Source organism: Stigmatopora nigra, chromosome 11 (genome assembly GCF_051989575.1).
Source record: "Stigmatopora nigra isolate UIUO_SnigA chromosome 11, RoL_Snig_1.1, whole genome shotgun sequence".
Lineage (NCBI taxonomy): Eukaryota > Metazoa > Chordata > Actinopteri > Syngnathiformes > Syngnathidae > Stigmatopora > Stigmatopora nigra.
The window spans coordinates 14,889,205-14,905,139 of record NC_135518.1 but is presented as its reverse complement, the minus strand read 5'-3'; the positions used below and the strand labels follow the sequence as shown (position 1 = coordinate 14,905,139).

General features: G+C 56.2%; 2 protein-coding genes across 4 annotated transcripts; both read right to left on the bottom strand.

Annotated features, from left to right (window-relative positions):
• Positions 1 to 96: 96 nt before the first annotated feature.
• LOC144204225 (uncharacterized) lies at positions 97 to 7,393 on the bottom strand. Of its 2 annotated transcripts, XM_077728073.1 has the most exons (6): positions 5,871 to 7,393; positions 4,503 to 4,732; positions 4,295 to 4,397; positions 3,512 to 4,197; positions 3,016 to 3,178; positions 97 to 741 (listed from the first exon to the last, which is right to left on the bottom strand). In XM_077728073.1, the coding sequence occupies exons 1-6, from the start codon at positions 6,301 to 6,303 to the stop codon at positions 539 to 541; spliced, it is 1,818 nt and encodes a 605-aa protein (XP_077584199.1). In that variant the 5' UTR covers positions 6,304 to 7,393; the 3' UTR covers positions 97 to 538. The 2 variants fall into 2 exon arrangements, with proteins under 2 accessions (XP_077584199.1, XP_077584198.1); XM_077728072.1 differs by having other exon boundaries at positions 4,295 to 4,732.
• Positions 7,394 to 8,583: 1,190 nt separating this feature from the next.
• On the bottom strand, positions 8,584 to 15,498 carry mylkb (myosin light chain kinase b). Of its 2 annotated transcripts, none has more exons than XM_077728070.1 (18): positions 14,707 to 15,498; positions 14,275 to 14,391; positions 14,014 to 14,076; positions 13,147 to 13,194; positions 12,948 to 13,075; positions 12,715 to 12,871; positions 11,883 to 12,073; positions 11,710 to 11,824; positions 11,594 to 11,626; positions 11,247 to 11,337; positions 10,932 to 11,135; positions 10,624 to 10,841; positions 10,381 to 10,504; positions 10,168 to 10,320; positions 9,655 to 9,869; positions 9,446 to 9,571; positions 9,262 to 9,374; positions 8,584 to 9,180 (listed from the first exon to the last, which is right to left on the bottom strand). In XM_077728070.1, the coding sequence occupies exons 1-18, from the start codon at positions 15,110 to 15,112 to the stop codon at positions 9,037 to 9,039; spliced, it is 2,646 nt and encodes an 881-aa protein (XP_077584196.1). In that variant the 5' UTR covers positions 15,113 to 15,498; the 3' UTR covers positions 8,584 to 9,036. The 2 variants fall into 2 exon arrangements, with proteins under 2 accessions (XP_077584196.1, XP_077584195.1); XM_077728069.1 differs by having other exon boundaries at positions 9,446 to 9,574; positions 14,707 to 15,497.
• Between the last annotated feature and the right edge of the window lie 437 nt (positions 15,499 to 15,935).

Here is a 15,935-nt window from a genome sequence, read left to right as displayed (position 1 = left end):
TGATTCATTCACTTTCCGGGTTAAAGAACGTTTTTGCCTTTTTGTCCACTAGTCTAATTCTCCACAGAGTTTGAAAAGTTACCATCCACACATGTATTGCTTTTTTATTTGTTTATTTTTAAACATGAATGCAAAATATCTCCAAATGAGTGAGCCATATCAACAGGAATCGACTTGGTGCAACCGGGAGGGAGGGAGCCCGAAATTCCCCAGAGGAAATAAAAAAATGACACCAGATCAACAGTAATTGATGTGGAAATACTTGAAAATAAACAGAAAGCGACACCCCGATTTGTCACGGCTCAATGTATCCAGCTCTGCCATTCACGCCGACCCATAAAAAGTCACTTTTGGAGGGTTAAAGAAGGAAAAAACGTGGTTCCGCGTCGCTCGATGAGTTGTCGGTTAAGGGTGATCGTTGAGCGCCGTCCGCCACCTCTGCCCGGCGACGTGGATCTCGGCGCGGAATTGAGCCGCCGCCGACGACGTCGGCCCCCGGCGGTCCTCGGCGGCCTCCGCCCGCCTCGGTGGTCCCCGGTCAGCGGTCGCCGTGGGCCTCCCGGCGGCAGTAGGAGTAGCGATGGTTCATGTGCTGCGAGAAGGAGCCCGAGTGGGAGAAGCGCTTTCCGCACTTGTCGCAGCGGTAGGGTTTCTCGCCCGAGTGCAGGCGGGAATGCTCGATCAGGTGATGTTTGTGCTTGAAGGCCTTGTGGCACACGCCGCAGCGGTGGGGCCGCTTGCCTGAGGGACACAGCCGGTTGGCGCGCGCGCCGTCAGATGGCGCCACTCTCACTCAATAGGGGGCGCCGCGCTCTCCGTGAACTTTATTTGAACTTTTTTTTTCTTAGTAAGGAAAAACATGGGATCATCATTTGTCCTTCATTTCAAAACGGAAACTTTTTTAAAAATTAAATATTAAAGTGGAAAACCGAAAATATGATTAAAAATATTGATTTTTGTACTTTACAAAATGCTTTTGAACTAAACACACCAAAAGAAAAAATGCCCGAAAAATTGCAACGATCGAATGATTTGATTTGAATCGCTGTGGGTGAGGGAGAGGGAGGGAGGGAGGGAGGAAGAGAGGGAGGGAGCAGTTTTGCAAGCCGTCCAGCACCCACCGAGCTGAAAAACTTGAAGCAGCGGGTGGGGGTTGGGCTGCAAGAAAAGCACAGCTGACTCCAATCCACTGATTGCAGTCGCAGGACACTTAGTATTGTGGAAAGCTTTCCGCTTTTGAAATTGAAAACAAAGCACTGACTTTTGGCCCTTTTAAAAAAAAAAAAGCCCAGCCCTGATAAATAAATGACTAGTCTAAGTGATATGTCTTCCTTCCTATATCCAATGCTTTAATTTCTTTGAGGCACACTCGCACTCACTCACTCATCAATGGTCAAAAGTTTGCAATTTGATGGCCCACATTTAAAATAGGTCAACAACAACAAAAAAGTCTTGAACTGGATGCTATGTGTTTTCCAAGTCATTCGGCAAAGACACAGCTTGAATGGATGGGGGTTGGGCAGCTGTGGGTGAGGAGGGGGGAGGGAGCTTTTGGCCCGAGCCTTCATCCAGAAGTGACTGAGCAGAGCTGACTGACAAACTTGGAAGGATTGGGTGGGGGTTGGGCCAAGAGAAGCAGCTGACGCCTATTCACTGATTGCAGTCGCAGGACACACAGTATTGCGGAAAGTTTTCCTCTTTACAAGTTGAACACAAAACACTCACTTTTGCCCCCCTTTTTAAAAAAAGTTTTCCAAGCCCTGTTAAATAAATGCCTAGTCTTATGGGATGCTATGTCTTCCCTCATATGTCCAATGCTATAATTTGTTTGAGGTGCTTGCTCCCTCTTCAATGGTCAAAAGTTTGCACTTTTTAAAAAGTTGTGAAGTGGCTTCTTTGTGTTTCCAAGCCACCCAGCAAACACACAGCTTGAATGGATGGGGGTTGGGCAGCTGCGGGAGAGGAGGGGAGGGGAGGAGAGGAGAGGAGAGGAGAGGAGAGGGGAGGGGGGAGCTTTTGGCTCGAGCCTTCGTCCAGAAGCCACCGACTGAGCTGACTGACAAACTTGGAAGGTGTGGGTGGGGGTTGGGCTGTGACATGCAGCTGATTCCAATCCACTGATTGCAGTCGCAGGACACTTAGTATTGCGGAATACTTTCCTCTTTACAAGTTGAACACAAAGCACTCACTTTTGGCCCTTTTTTACTTAAATTTTACCCAGCCCTGATAAATAAATGTCTAGTCTTATGGAATGCTATGGATGTCCAATGCTTCAATTTCTTGGAGGCACTCGCTCGCTCTTCAAAGGTCAAAAGTTTACACTTTGATGGCCCTTGTTTGAAATAGGTAAAAAAGGGAAAAAAAATAAAAATAAAGAATAAGGTCTTGAACTGGCTGCTTTGGGTTTTTCAAACAACCCAGCAAAATTCAATCTATGGGGGTTGGGCTGCTGTGGGTGAGGAGGGGGGGGAGGGAGCTTTTGGCTCAAGCCTTCGTCCAGAAGTGACTGAGCAGAGCTGACTGACAAACTTGGAAGGAGCGGGGGTTGGGCTGAGTGAAGCAGCTGACGCCTATCCACTGATTGCAGTCGCAGGACACTTAGTATTGCGAAATACTTTCCTCTTTAGAAGTTGAAAGCAAAGCACTCACTTTTGGCCTTTTTTTTGTATTTTAATTTTTTTAAAATAAAAAAGCCCTGTCAAATAAAAACTGCCATATTTTCACGACTATAAGGCGCACTTAAAAGTCTTACATTTTCTCCAAAATAGACAGGGTGCCGTATTAGGATTTTTGAACTAAAAACCATGAAAAATGGATTTTAAAAATCAATTAAAAGGGGGAAAATGAGGAAATGGAATACCCATCTGAATTTGAATTGGATCCCAACACAGAACGTCGGCACTCATGATTGACATTCTCGGGCCACACAAAATGAGGCGGCGGGCCAGTTTTGGCCCCCGGGCCGCCACTTTGACACCCTTTCTTTAAGAGGGGGAATAAAAAAAAGAAGAGTACCTGTGTGCTCATATTTGTGTCTGAGGAGGGAACTGCTCTTCTGGAATGTTTTGTGGCACAAGTCGCAGGCATAGGTAGCGCTGCCGCTGTCCTTTTGCCACTGGCTTTCTGTCGCCTCCTCCGCACCTGACAGGTAGTCGCAAGAGCTCTCCAATAGCGCCCTCTAGAGCACACACACACAAATACACACACACAAGGACAAACACGGAAAGAATGAAGCGCACAGGGAGGGGCTCAGCGGTAATCCCGCACCTGTTGACCACGAGACACCTTCTGGAGCCCCTCCCCCACCCACCTTGATCCCAAGTCTGGACAGAGCTTAGGTCTGGAGACCCCCCGCCGCCCATTTATGCTCATACCTTGACTGGCACTTGGCCTTTGTCATTGACTTCAGTTCACAGACCCCCCCCCCCCCCCCCCCCCCTTTTCTACCCGAATAGAGGGTGGCTGGCTGTCACATGGGTGTCAAACAAGCCATTTCCACTCAAAAGCATACCTGAAAAGTGCTTTTCCACACGTTTTTCCCGGCACGCTGGATGTCCACCAGGGCGGCCGCTCCCGTCGCCAAGGCGTAGGCCACTCGGGACACCGAGGCCACGCCGTCAGAGAACGGGCGCCGCTCGGGGGACGCCGACGTGGCCGGCGGGAGGAAAGGCGCCGGCGAGTGGGTCGTCCGGAGAACGCCGGGTTCCGTCGGCTCGGCCCACCGCTTGGGCACCGAAAGGTCCAGCGGGGCGTCGGCGCGGGGGGCGTCGGGGGACGGCGAGGAGAGCGGCGAGCCACCGCCGGCGTCCGAGAAGATGGGCCGGCTCCCGGGCGAGCCGTGGCTCCCGGGCGAGCCGTGGCTCTCGACGTGGCGCGCCGCCAACCAATCCCTGACAAACTGTCGCGGGAGGCCCACGGCCAGGGAAATCTTCAGCAGTTCCTCCGTGTGGCGCTCCGGGTCGCTTGGCCCCGGGCGCCGCTGCCGTTGCGCTCCCGACAGAGCCTCGGGGCGGAAAGGGCCGGCGTACCGGTCCCCGGGCTCCGCCGCGTGGGCCTTCTGTGAGAGGGCGTCCCACGGCTCGGGCCACGGCGGAGGCCCGACCATCTGAGAGCATTTACGGCTGCTAATGTGCGAACTGTAGGAGCCCGAGTGGGAGAAGCGCTTTTTGCAGTTGGGGCACTCGTAGGGTTTCTCGCCTGGAAAAGAGAAGGCGTCAGAGGGGGGCGGAGCCGGGTGGAAATGGCCCCGGGTCCGTCTCGGGACGGCCCCCGGGAGGGACCGCTCCCCACCTACCGCTGTGGATGCGCAGGTGCTCCTTCAGGTGATGTTTGTACTTGAAGGCTTTTCCGCATTGGCCGCACTTGAATTTTCGGTTGCCGGCGCCTCGGTTGGGCAGCTGACGACGGCAAAGGGGGGAAAAGGGTCGAGTGGACGAATGGGGGGTTACCCGCTTTTTCCGACGGGCCACCCATCCGTTGGTTTGGACGAGCACGGCACCGACCTGCTCTCCGGTGGGCCGGCGGGCGATTTCCGGGCCGGCCGCTTCCGCCTCCCGGCCGGCGGGCGGCGACTCGGCCTCCTGGTCCGGGTCTTCCGGGTAGACCACGGCCGTGTCGCCGCGCCAAAGGTACCGGCGCGCCTCGGAGAAGAAGGGCGACCCGCCCGCCGTCGGTCCGTCCTCTTGTTGGGGTTCCGGCGTGGCCGCCACGTCGCAGTCGCCGTCTGACGCCACTGTGGGAGGGCGGGGCGAGGTTATTGACGGGAGAGGCCTGTCGGCGGCCTGTCGGCGGCCTGTCGGCGGCCTGTCGGCGGCCTGTCGGCGGCCTGTCGGCGGCCTGTCGGCGGCCTGTCGGCGGCCTGTCGGCGGCCTGTCGGCGGCCTGTCGGCGGCCTGTCGGCGGCCAATCGGACGGCGCGGGGGAGGCTTCCGGGAACATTTGCAGAAGTGAAAGCGCTGACGCGGGCGGAGGCGCAAAGTCGGCGTCATCCTCCTCCCGTCGGCCCCGGCCGCCACTCTCTGACTTTGCTTAGGATGGCGGGCGAGGCCTTTGTCAAAACCTTTTGACAAAGGCGGGAAAGGCGGGCAACGTGGGCAGCGCGGGCCACCTGGGGAGCGCTGGCCATTCGGGACTGGCCCGGCCGGGTCCATTGGGGGTGGAGGGGGAAGCGCTGGCAGAGGGCATACATACTAAGTAACCATGCGCACAAAGGACCACGCCCCCATCAAGCCCCCTTCGGGCCATCTTTGTCAATGCCTCAGCGCTTTGCCATCAAGCATCCCGAGGCCAGCCAAAGGACCCACGCGGTGGTGACTTTTTAAAAGGCGCTTCCGAGGCTCCGTCTTTTGGCCTCTGGTTTTCGGGCTCCCATTTTGTCTGCTGTTTTACATGGACGTGGCACTAATGGAAGGCTAAAATACATTCAAGTGAAAAAAAGGGGGTTTGGGTTTGGGGGGGAAAACACATTGCGGCAAAAAGGTGCCAGCTTCATTCTTCACAGAGCTTCTTGTGACTTTCCTATCGTTTACAAGGTTAGGACATATTCATTAGTCTAAAAGTTAGCAAAACAAATTCAGTTTTTTGGAAGGAAAAAAGGGAAGTCTATAATTAGGCAGTCAAGTGTTCTCCAATGTTAGTTTTTTTTTCTCCTCTCTTTTGACGGGCAGGACAAAACTGGCGTACATTTCGACAAGTTTGGCCATGGCTGCTTTTGGAAGTCAAATGGCCATCAAGCACCACAATTTTGGATGCTTTTCGATTTCTTTTGGTCTGAAAACAGGGGGGGGAGCCAATCCATCAAGTGGCTTGTGCGTGCGCCGAACCACTGATTACGTGAGTAAGTGAGTGCGAGAGTGAGTGAGTGCGTCTTACCGCTCTTCCTGCGCGGGTTTGCTTGTTTTCTTCTCTGGAAGCGCGCGCGCTCCTCCATGGCGGCTTGACCGGCGTCGACTTTGGCCGGGCTCGGGTTCCGGGCTCGGGCCCCGGGCTCGGTCCGCTGCAGAGCGAGCGAGCGTGTGCGAGCACTGGCACACCCGGCCTTCAGCCCACCCGACAGCGTCCAACGACGCCGGAGCAATGAGGGCGGACGGACAAGCGGCCCCGCTCGGCCCCTTTCGCTCCGCCCACACGGGGGGGAGGGGGGCAGGGAGGGAGAGAGGGAGGGTGGTAAGGGATAAGGGCGCCGGTCACTTTGGCCCGTGACGTCACGGCGACACGGCATCGAGGGGGAGTTCATCCCTGGTCCAGCATCAGGACCCATGTAGAGGGTCAAAGGATAGGGACAATTTGGCAGTTGATTAAGCATGGAACAGGCTGTATCTTCTCCAATGGTGAGGGGGTGCCGGAATTGACGGCGACTGGTGCCTTTGCGACGTGAGCGGCTCGCTCTTCAACGCCTTCCTTCCGTGCGTGGAGGAGGGGCTGATTGACAGAGCCCGGCCGCGCTTCCTGCCTGGGCGCCCGAAGGGCCGATAAGGGCCCCCGTCTGGAGCTCAGATAGGCAAAAATAGAAGAAGAAAGTGTCAAAAAGTCCAACGTGACCGCAGGCCACAAACACGGACGGACGGGGCTGCCGTGGGTCGTTGACTCTCAACTTTTTGTTGCAAGGACCCAAATATAAGCCTCTTTTTTTCTGCTGCTCCAAAGGCCAAATCAGCCCCCACCCACCCACCTCACTGGGGGCGCCCGGCGTTTACGGGCCAACGCAAAACAAGAAATGAGGGTCGGGGCCCCTAAGTCCGCCCCATCCTCGGGGGTCCGGCCATCTGTCCCGGACTTCCCGCTGGGAAAGCCCGTCGGGCACCCGTCGGGCACCCGGCGGGGGGGACGAGGTTGATGGAGCCCGCCGGCTAATCCAGATGAGCTCTTAAAGTGAGAGCGGGTCGGGATGCGGCAAAGCCCACGGCCGGCCGGCCGGCCGGCGAGAAGACCGGTCGGGCCCCGACGCCGGACAAAAAAAAAAAAAGAGCGCTTCTTTTTCGGACCTCGTCTGGCTGGCGTCCAATCTTCAGATGTGACGAGGAACACGTGAAGAACATGCTTTGCCTTCCAAATGGAAACATTGGCCATGGGCAGTGTTAATGCCACGGATGTGGCGTGGGAGCACGGCGAGCAGAAGAAAGCGAGCCGCCTGGCCTCTTCCGACAGCGAGAAAGGCCCGGCCGGCCCGGCCGACCGGGCCCGCCGAGCCTTTGGCCTCGGTGCCGCGCCGGCCCCCGCGTCTGGTCACGTCCACTCGCTCGGTGGGTTTGAATGGCGGCTTTTGTTGGGCCCGGCCCGGCGGGAGCGGACGCGCTCCACACAAGAGCGGCGGGGAGCGGACGAGCTCCAAGTCAAACTGGCAGCCCGGAGACGTCCCGCCGCCTGTCGAACAAAAAACAAACACAACAACAAAAACAAAAAAGCCACCCCCCCCCCCCCCCCCCCCCCCCCCCCCACAGCCACCCGTGTGGAGCCAGAGCAAAAGTTTACCCCGACCGTCACTTGACTAAATGGATTGGAGGTCCGGCAATGAGCGCGGTCGAATAGTTGCACGGCTCAGGGCCACATCAACGACCGCGTCATTGCCATAACGACAGTGTCCCTCGGCCAAAACGAGCTCGACGCCTGAATTAGATCAGATTAGATTCGAATTTTAATTCAGGGACATTGAGGACTCGATAGGCGGGTACGCCGCCATAGGGGAAAGAAAAAAGATAGAGAAGGGACGTTTGGACGCGAGACTGTCATTCGCTCCTGTCTTGCTTGGTCCTAGACGTGGATTTGTCGCTCTCTAGTGGCTATCTATGCCTACTACACTTGTTTTCCCAGAAAAAATATAATGCGTATATAAGAAAAAAAAGAGTGTAGAATAATTTAAAACGACATAGTCTTTTTCTTTCTTTCTTCAAAAACAACCGTGTATGGTAAGGCTATTTTCTTTCAAAGTTTTTTTGAAGAGGAAACGCCTTCCAATCCACGCTCATCTTTTGCCATGACGTGTTTCTTTCCTAACGACTAGAAGCCTACGCGTTCTTTTAGAACAGTGTTGTCATCCCATCTCATTTTTCTGAACCGCTTCATCGTCACCTGAACTACTCGAGTGACGTCAAAACAAGAAATGCAACTTTTAAAATCTCAAACAGTGTTTTAGAAGGAGGAAAAATGAATCTTATCTTTCTGTTCGTTCGTTCGTCCGTCCGTCCGTTGTTGACAAGTTGCAGGTAGCTGTAAAGTGGCCCAAAAAGCACAACTGGAAGTCGAACTAACCACCGAAGGAAAAAAAGAAGTCAAAACGAAAAAATCCAAGCGATTGTTCCACATTTCCGTGCTGCTTGTTGTTTATTGCCGCACGCTCGTCATCCAAATGTACTCCGTTCCAAATGAAAGTTTCCAAAACAACTCAGTGGTCCGTCAAAGTCGTCGATCCGTTCGACTACACGCCGGTGCGTCCAAATCATCGCCGATTAGCTGCCATTATGTACGACGTGCGCGCAAGGTGAAGTCAAAAGGTGCGCGCGCACCCAACCGTGACTCGTGCGTGTGCAGAAGAGAAAGTGAGGTCACGCGACGGCCGGCGAAAATAAACACACTTGAACACAAATGGTCATTTTTTGCATTTCTCAGCGTCTCCATCTTTCGAGATGCTTTATTTTTAGCACGTTGTTGGTGAGCAAATTCTGTCCATTTTTAATACATACACATATATATTGCAAATTCTTTATTTGATAAGTTGCAGTGGCCCAATGGACTGGCGGTCGCCGGCCGGTCGGTCCACAAGAGCGTGCGGTGAAGGCACAGGTGAACACAGCAACAACAACAAAAAGGGGGAAAAAAAGAAAAACATCTGTGTGGCTTTAAGGCGCTGCCGCTCGGGACAAAACATGACAAACACGTGACGTGCGTGTGTGTGCGCGCGTGTGTGATTTGAAACAACGGTTTTGTATTGACGGAGAAGGGTCAAGCTAGTTTGACCCGTCTCGTTCAATACGCCAAACCCACGTCGGGGCCGTTCTCCTGCCGCCAGAGTCCAAAAGCGCTGAGCTGGTTGGCTGTCTCGCTACTCCTCTTCTTCTTCTTCTTCTTCTTCTTCTTCTTCTTCCTCCCCCGCCATAACCTCCACCAAGAGCTCGGCGGTGCAGGTGTCCTCGCCCAGGCTGTTGACGGCCTTCACCGTGTACTTGGCGTCGTCTTCGCCCGACACCTGAGAGGAAAAAAAGAAAGCGCGTTTCAAATCAAAGACAAGAGCGGCCATATTGGACGTGGCTCATTTGACGCTAGGCACCTCGGAAATGACCAGGCTGCAGTTTCCGTCCTCGTCGTAGTCGATCTGAAAGTGTCTGGTCTCCTTGATGGGCTGCTCGTCCTTGTACCAAACCACTTCTGGGTCCGGGTAACCTGAGACAAAAAATGGAAAAAGTGGTTATTTTTTTGAACCATAAGATTTTTATTTTGCTGCGCGTGCGTACCTTCGATCTTGCAGTCAAAGCGAGCGGCGCTGCCCTCCACCACCTCCACGTCTTTGATGACGGAGCTGAAGCTGGGCTTGCACTGGCTCTTGTGTTCCAGCTCCAGGCACTCCAGGAAGCGCTGGTCTTCTGAAACGTCGGGGCACGGAGAGAAGGTCCTCGGTTTTTTTTTTTGCCCCCCCGAGAGGAGAGCGCCGGCCGGTGGCTACCTTCGGTGGGCGAGCCCCTCTTGGCGTGGACCCCCGCCATCATGGCCATGGAGGAGAGGCGGCCGATGGCTTTGATGGCGTGGCCCGTCTTCTGCCACTTCCTCCTGAGGATGTACTTTTTCATCCTCTCCTTGGACAGCTTCTTGGCCTTCATGGTGTTGGTGTCCTGCTTCAGCCAGGGGTGTTCCAGACACTGCGGGCAGGTCAAGCGCGCCCTGCCACCACAAACACACTTGGGACTGAGTCCTGTCCAATTAGGGAAACTGGGATACCGCACGTATGTGAGAAATGACCGCCTTATAGCTGGGGGATTTGGCAGCCCACCTGGGGAAAACAAAGGAAAAGCAGCCTCCCCCAACGGACCACTCTAAAATATTTCCCTTTTTTCGCCAATAGGGGGCCAGAGTCCCCCAGACAGACGGTCCTGGGCTCCCAGCCTTTTTGGGCAGCTCATTCTCACACGTGCGACATCCGGCCCCTAACCCGGACGCCAAAGCCGGGAGGAAGACCCACTTCATGTCCTTCTTGAGCAGCCGGGTGATAAAGTCTTTGGCGTCATCCGAGATCTCGTCGAAGGCCTCGTCCTCATAGTCCCACGTGGCCGAAGTCACGTTGGCCAGCGTCTCGTTGTCGTTGTCGCCCATGAATGGCGACAGGCCGCTCAGCCTGGAGGAGAAAAAGCCCATTCAGAAGCCGTCTCCTCCCCCAAAATGGCCGACCACTCACAGAATGTAGCAAATGACGCCGATGCTCCACATGTCGGTGGGGTAACTGATGGCCTCGTAGTTGATGACTTCGGGCGCCACAAACTCGGGCGTCCCGAACAAGACTTTCAGGGTGCCGGCGTTTTCTGCGGGGGGGGGGAGGGAGAAGCTTAGCCGGGTGGCCGGAGACCCCACGACCCCCGAAGCACCCCACGACCCCCTAAGCACCCCAGACCCCCCTCCCCCAGCCGGGACGTAAACTCACCGAGACGCCTGGCCAGGCCAAAGTCGATGAGCTTGATGCGACTGCCCATCTTGTTGACGCACATGATGTTCTCGGGCTTGAGGTCCAGGTGCACGATGCCCTGGCGGTGGATGAAGCCCACGCCGTCCACGATCTGGAGCATGTACTTGATGACCTCGCGCTCCGACAGCTCAAAGTCCTCGTCGATGATGCGCTCAAACAGTTCGCCGCCGGAGATCCTGCCGGCGTTGCCACGTAAACAAGTGAGTGCTTGAACGCCCCCACGCCCACCCCCACCCAGTCCCCCCAACGTGGATACCGGCACTCACATCTCCAGAACCACCACCATGTCGGACTTGCCCTCAAAGGCGTCCACGCACTGGACCAGCTTGGGGTGGTGAAGGCTGTTCATGATGCCGATCTCGTGGCGAACGTTTTCTTTGTCCTTGGCCGAGTAGGCCTTGATGAACTTGCCCGCCCACGTCTTCTTGGTGGCTTTCTCCAGCAGTTTGAACACCTGACCGAACTTGCCCCTGACCGGGAGGGAAGCGCCGCCTCAAATGGGGGGGATACCTACTTTTGGCTGGCGCCACGTCACGCCACGTCACGCCACGTCAATGGCTCCCTCCGTCCAAGCCACTCACGTGCCCAGCCTTTCCTCCACGTCGTACAGCTCCTTCACCTTGACGTCGTTTCGGACCGTCACCTGCCGGTAGTCGGGCTCCTTCTCCGAGTCTGCCGACGATGGGAGAGGCGGGTGATAGAAAGATTTGCAACCGCACCAATGAAAATGCCACCAATCCCATTTGCCGCTCCTTCTGGGAGAGTCGTTTTTTACTGTAGACATTTTGCATTTCCCGTTGACTTGATGTCATTTCTGGCTCACTTCCCTCCCGTTGATCTTGGGCCACTCCGAGTGACACATTTCTCCCATACCAGTTCCCCTTTCATGGAAATAAAGTGCAATTCCTAAAGCTAACGCCGTCCGTACCGTCTTCTTCTTCTTCCGCTTCCTCCTGGTTCTCTGTGGGGACGAACGAGAAGAGTCGACGTCGGCAGGCGTTTTTTTTACGGCGGATTAGGGCAGAAGCCAACGGCTCTCCTCACCCTTGGCGTCCGGCAGGCCCACGGTGACCTGGTCGGACTCGGCGCTGGGCTCGCTGACGCCGTAGATGTTTTCCGCTCGGATGCGGAACTTGTATTGACGCTCGGGGAGGAGGTTCTGGGAACGGTGGCAAAGACCGTGAGGATTCAACGGACGTATGGACGGAGGGACGCACCTGGACGTTGTAGGAGGTGCTGTTGCAGGACACCAGCGGCTTCCAGTCCCCCTGGGCGGAGTCGTGCATTTCCAGGTGGTAGGTCTGCACGGCGCTGCCGCCGTCGTAGGTGGGGCCGTACCACGACAGCGTCAGACTGGAACGCCTCACGTCGGACAGGGCCGGGACCTTGGCCGGCGGGTCCGGCTTATCTGGGGGGGGTTGGGGGGGGGGACGAGCACACCAGACGCATTTATAGCCACGTCCGCGTCTTGCATCCAAACGACCGCCAGCGCCTTAAATGGCCGTCACACGGTTGACTTCCCGTCACTGATTTTGGGGGCATTTCCGGGAGGCTTGGTCTTCATTTTTGGGATGGGATTACACCCCCCATTGTAGGAGACCGTCTGGTGATTTTCTCTCACTTTTGGCCTATTCTGCCTGAGGCTAAGCGCCTGTGTATGTTAGCCACTTCCTGTTGAGCATCTCTGGGGCCATTCTTGCTCAAATGGTCCATTTCCTGTTGCTTTTGGCCTCTTCCCGTTGATGTCCCGCCCATTGGACGCTCATTTTCTCTTGACTGCGTGGCCAGTTACTTTCAACTGCTCTTTCTCTCATCAGCCGATGGCCGGCCGGCCGGCCTTCGGCTGACTGGCTAGGAGGCTAAAAGGAGCGGCGGCCGGCTCCCACGCTGCCATAAAAGGTATCCGAGCGCGGCGGCAGTTTCCCCCAAACAAAGCAGGCACGTTTTTTCAGTCCGCTTTTGGTCATTCTCTTATTTTTGGGCGGAATTGGAAAGGAAGGCGCCGGGCGGGCTAAACCCGTAAGAGCGAGCGGCCGGCGGCTCACTCACCAACAATGGTGAGGTTGAGGGCGGCCTGGCGGAGGCCGTATTGGTTCCTGAGCTCCACGGTGTAGCAGCCGCAGTGCTCCTGCTGCCCGCTGGCGATGCTCAGCAGGCTGCTGCCGTGGCCGCCGGCGATGGACGTCCCCGCCGCGCCCTCCTGGATCTGCGGCGTGGGTTTGGGACGTGACGTCGGGCGCGGGAGCGAGAAGGATGGTCCCCCCCCCCCGGCCGCTTCTTACCGGTTTCCTGAACTTGAGCCAGGTGCAGTGGATGGGCGGGGCTCCCGAGAACTTGCACAGGATCTCCACTTTCTCCCCGGCCAGGATCTTCATGTCCTCCGGGAACTCCGTGATGTTGGGCGGCAAGGCTTGACGGGGTCGGAAGGTCGGAAGGTCGCAAGGGTCCACTGGCACGACGCTATCCAATGTTTACACTCACCTTGTCTGGGAGGCGTCTTGGAAGAGGGCTTCTTGATTCGCGCTTCACCTGACAACACAAACACACACACACACACACAAGAGGTCAAATACAATGAATTGATAAAAGAAACGTCAGTGTTGCCCGGGTGGCTTTTCTGCGGGTGCTCCGCTTTCCTCCCACCTCCACAAAACACACAGGCTAGGCTAAGTTGGCACGCTAAATCGTCCCAAGGCATCTGAATGGTTTCTGGTCCGGGGATTGGACGCTGAAACCTAATCAATCTCGAGTCCGTTTTGATACTGACAGCGCTCGTGTGCTATGAAAAGTCGCCTTGGTGTGTGCGTGCGTGGGTGTGTATGCGTGTGTGTGCGTGTGTGTGTGTAAGCAGTAAATTCCCAGCCAACATGTCCTTATTGGGACATAAGTGAGTCTGCTTCTTCCTTGTCTTCATTTAGTTGAAGGCTGGGGGGGATTGCTACGCTTTGCAATGGGAAAAAAACACATCAACCCCCCCCCCCCCCCCCCCCCCCACAGACGCTCCATTGCAATAGGAGGATTTTTTTTCTTTTCCCAATTCAGTCAGCGCACTTTGACCAATTCACAGCGTTGCAAAATGTCACGTTTGAAAGGCAGGCCGCCAAAATGCAGCCCGTCTACAGACTACAAGTCTGACAAAATGGCTTCCGACGTCCCCATAAACAACAACATTATTTGGAAGGCCCAAAAATGTCAAGGGAATTGCGTACAGGAAATGACCGGGGCTCCAAAAACCATCCCAAATGGACCCGCTGAGCTGCCCAAAGTAATCACAGAAAGGGAACCAGAAATGTCACAAAATCAAGAGAAATAAAGAGGAGTAGAGCGCCCCCCAATGGCCCAACTTACTCTCCGAAGTGGCGGCCGTCTTCTTCTTGGAATCCTTGTCGGCCGCCGACTTTTCCGGAGGATCTGTCAAAGCAAAACAAATCGACCCGAGGATTGTTTTGATATCGTTGGGAATGAGAGCAAAAAAAATGAAGGGAATGACGCTTGACGGGATAATTCTCCGGCGTCAACGTGTCGTCACTTCAAGTACGTGAATGTCAAGCCCCTGGGGGCGGATGCAAAAAGGTATGAAAAGAATTGGATTTTTTTCTTTTTTCTTACCCTCCACCAGAACCAGACAAGAACATTCGTCCCGGCCCGCCGAGTTCTCCACTTTGCACTTGTAGACGCCTTCGTCCTCGGGCAAGGCTTTGTCGATGCTCAGCGAACAGACGCCACCTGAACGGAACACACGGCGGACACCCGGTGGTCACGTCGACAAAACGCCGGCGCCACGAGGACAAATTACAGGGACGATCCGTGCTGGCTAGCGCCCGCTCTTTTATTTGACGACAATGTCAAGTTGGAATTTGAGCTCATCCGTGCTAGTTTGCACGGCATTAGCATTTGAGCAACAGTGCCGCCATCACCTCGCCAGCAGTTAATATTTCAGTGCCGACTGTTAGCAAATGTTCTGCGCTATGCTAGCCGACGCTAACGAGAATTGTTCCGAGTTGAATCCAAGTCAATGAATGATTTCATAGCCTCACTCACCTTGCTTTTTGAGGACGATGAACTTGGAAGCTTTGATCAGTTTCCCGTCCAGCGTCCAACTGGCCTCGCCGCCGCCGGCGCCGTCGTCGCCATCTTCCAATCGGCACTCCAGGTGCAGGCGCTGTCCGTCCAGGACCGTGGCGTCGCTCAGCTTCTGGGAGAACTTGGGCGCGCCGCCCGCCGCGCAGTTGTCCACCGACTTGTCCGCGCTCTCCGCGGGCTTCTTCTTGGGGTCATCGGCGGTGGAGGCGGCGGGGGCGGAAGTGGCGTTCTTCTCGACCTTGACGACGCCGCCCTTTTTCCCCAGCACGGCGCGAAAGTCCACCTGCTGCGGGGCGCCGCCGGGCGCTTTGCGCGGGTCCTCCGTCTTGGCCTTGACCCCCTTCAAGTTGGCCTTAAAATCCATGGCGCTGTGACCACGCGGCGCCGGCGTTCTTCTCTCTGCTGTGTTTTTGGAGCGGTCCCAGTTTCCGTCTTTCCGTCCACGAGCGTCGCCGGCCGGGCCTCCCGCCGCCGCCGCCTCAGCGGGTCTACCCCCGCCTCCTCCGGGAAGGTCCCTCTAACGTAGCGCTCTTCTAGCGGTGGCGTTCCCGCTGGAGGCTCCCGCCAAGGGCGATCCACCCCGCCTCCCCTTTGCCGGAATTGCCGGCGCTCCTTATCTCCCGTGGTCTTCCTGAGGGATGAGGAGGTTGCCCGGCGGCCTGCCCTCCGCCTCTGTGGACTGACTCTGCCGTGGTCGTGGTTGCCGCCTCCTCCTCTTCCTCCTCCTCCTCCTCCTCCTCCTCCTCCCTTTCGGTGGATGGAGCCAGCGAGAGAATAAACAGCTGGGTTAAAGCCCCTCCGGCCTGGAAGAGGAGCGCCGCACCCCCCACGGCCAAGGGGGGCGGCTCTTACATCACACGGAGCGAGCGGCGTGGCCAAATAAGGTCATGGAACCCAAAGATCGGCGAAGAGCGCTCGCCACCGACCTGGCCGCCGCTCCACTCTATTTTGCCTTTCCCTCCCAGGCCGCGGCGTTGGGACGGGAAGTGATGTCACGGGCACACCTGAGGGAGCGCGGCTCGTAGGACGCCCAGGGGTGGCTTCGGCGGGATTACCGGGAAATTGGAGTTAAAGCGGGACCACGGGGTGGGGGGGGGGGGGTTTGTTGTCGCGGTGTTTGTGTCTGGGGGGAGGGGCGGAGCCAGCGTGGGGGGGATTATTGCCAGGATGGAAAAATGACAGTCAGT

Coding starts and splice junctions, on each gene's coding strand:
- LOC144204225 (XM_077728072.1), bottom strand. CDS start 6,303: ATGCTTAATCAACTGCCAAATTGTCCCTATCCTTTGACCCTCTACATG. Junction 4,733..5,870: donor AAACCCGCGCAGGAAGAGCG/GTAAGACGCACT, acceptor GCCCTCCCACAG/TGGCGTCAGACGGCGACTGC. Junction 4,198..4,294: donor GCACCTGCGCATCCACAGCG/GTAGGTGGGGAG, acceptor TCTCTTTTCCAG/GCGAGAAACCCTACGAGTGC.
- mylkb (XM_077728069.1), bottom strand. CDS start 15,112: ATGGATTTTAAGGCCAACTTGAAGGGGGTCAAGGCCAAGACGGAGGAC. Junction 11,825..11,882: donor GCACCTCCTACAACGTCCAG/GTGCGTCCCTCC, acceptor CACCGTTCCCAG/AACCTCCTCCCCGAGCGTCA. Junction 10,321..10,380: donor GGCGTCATTTGCTACATTCT/GTGAGTGGTCGG, acceptor TTTCTCCTCCAG/GCTGAGCGGCCTGTCGCCAT.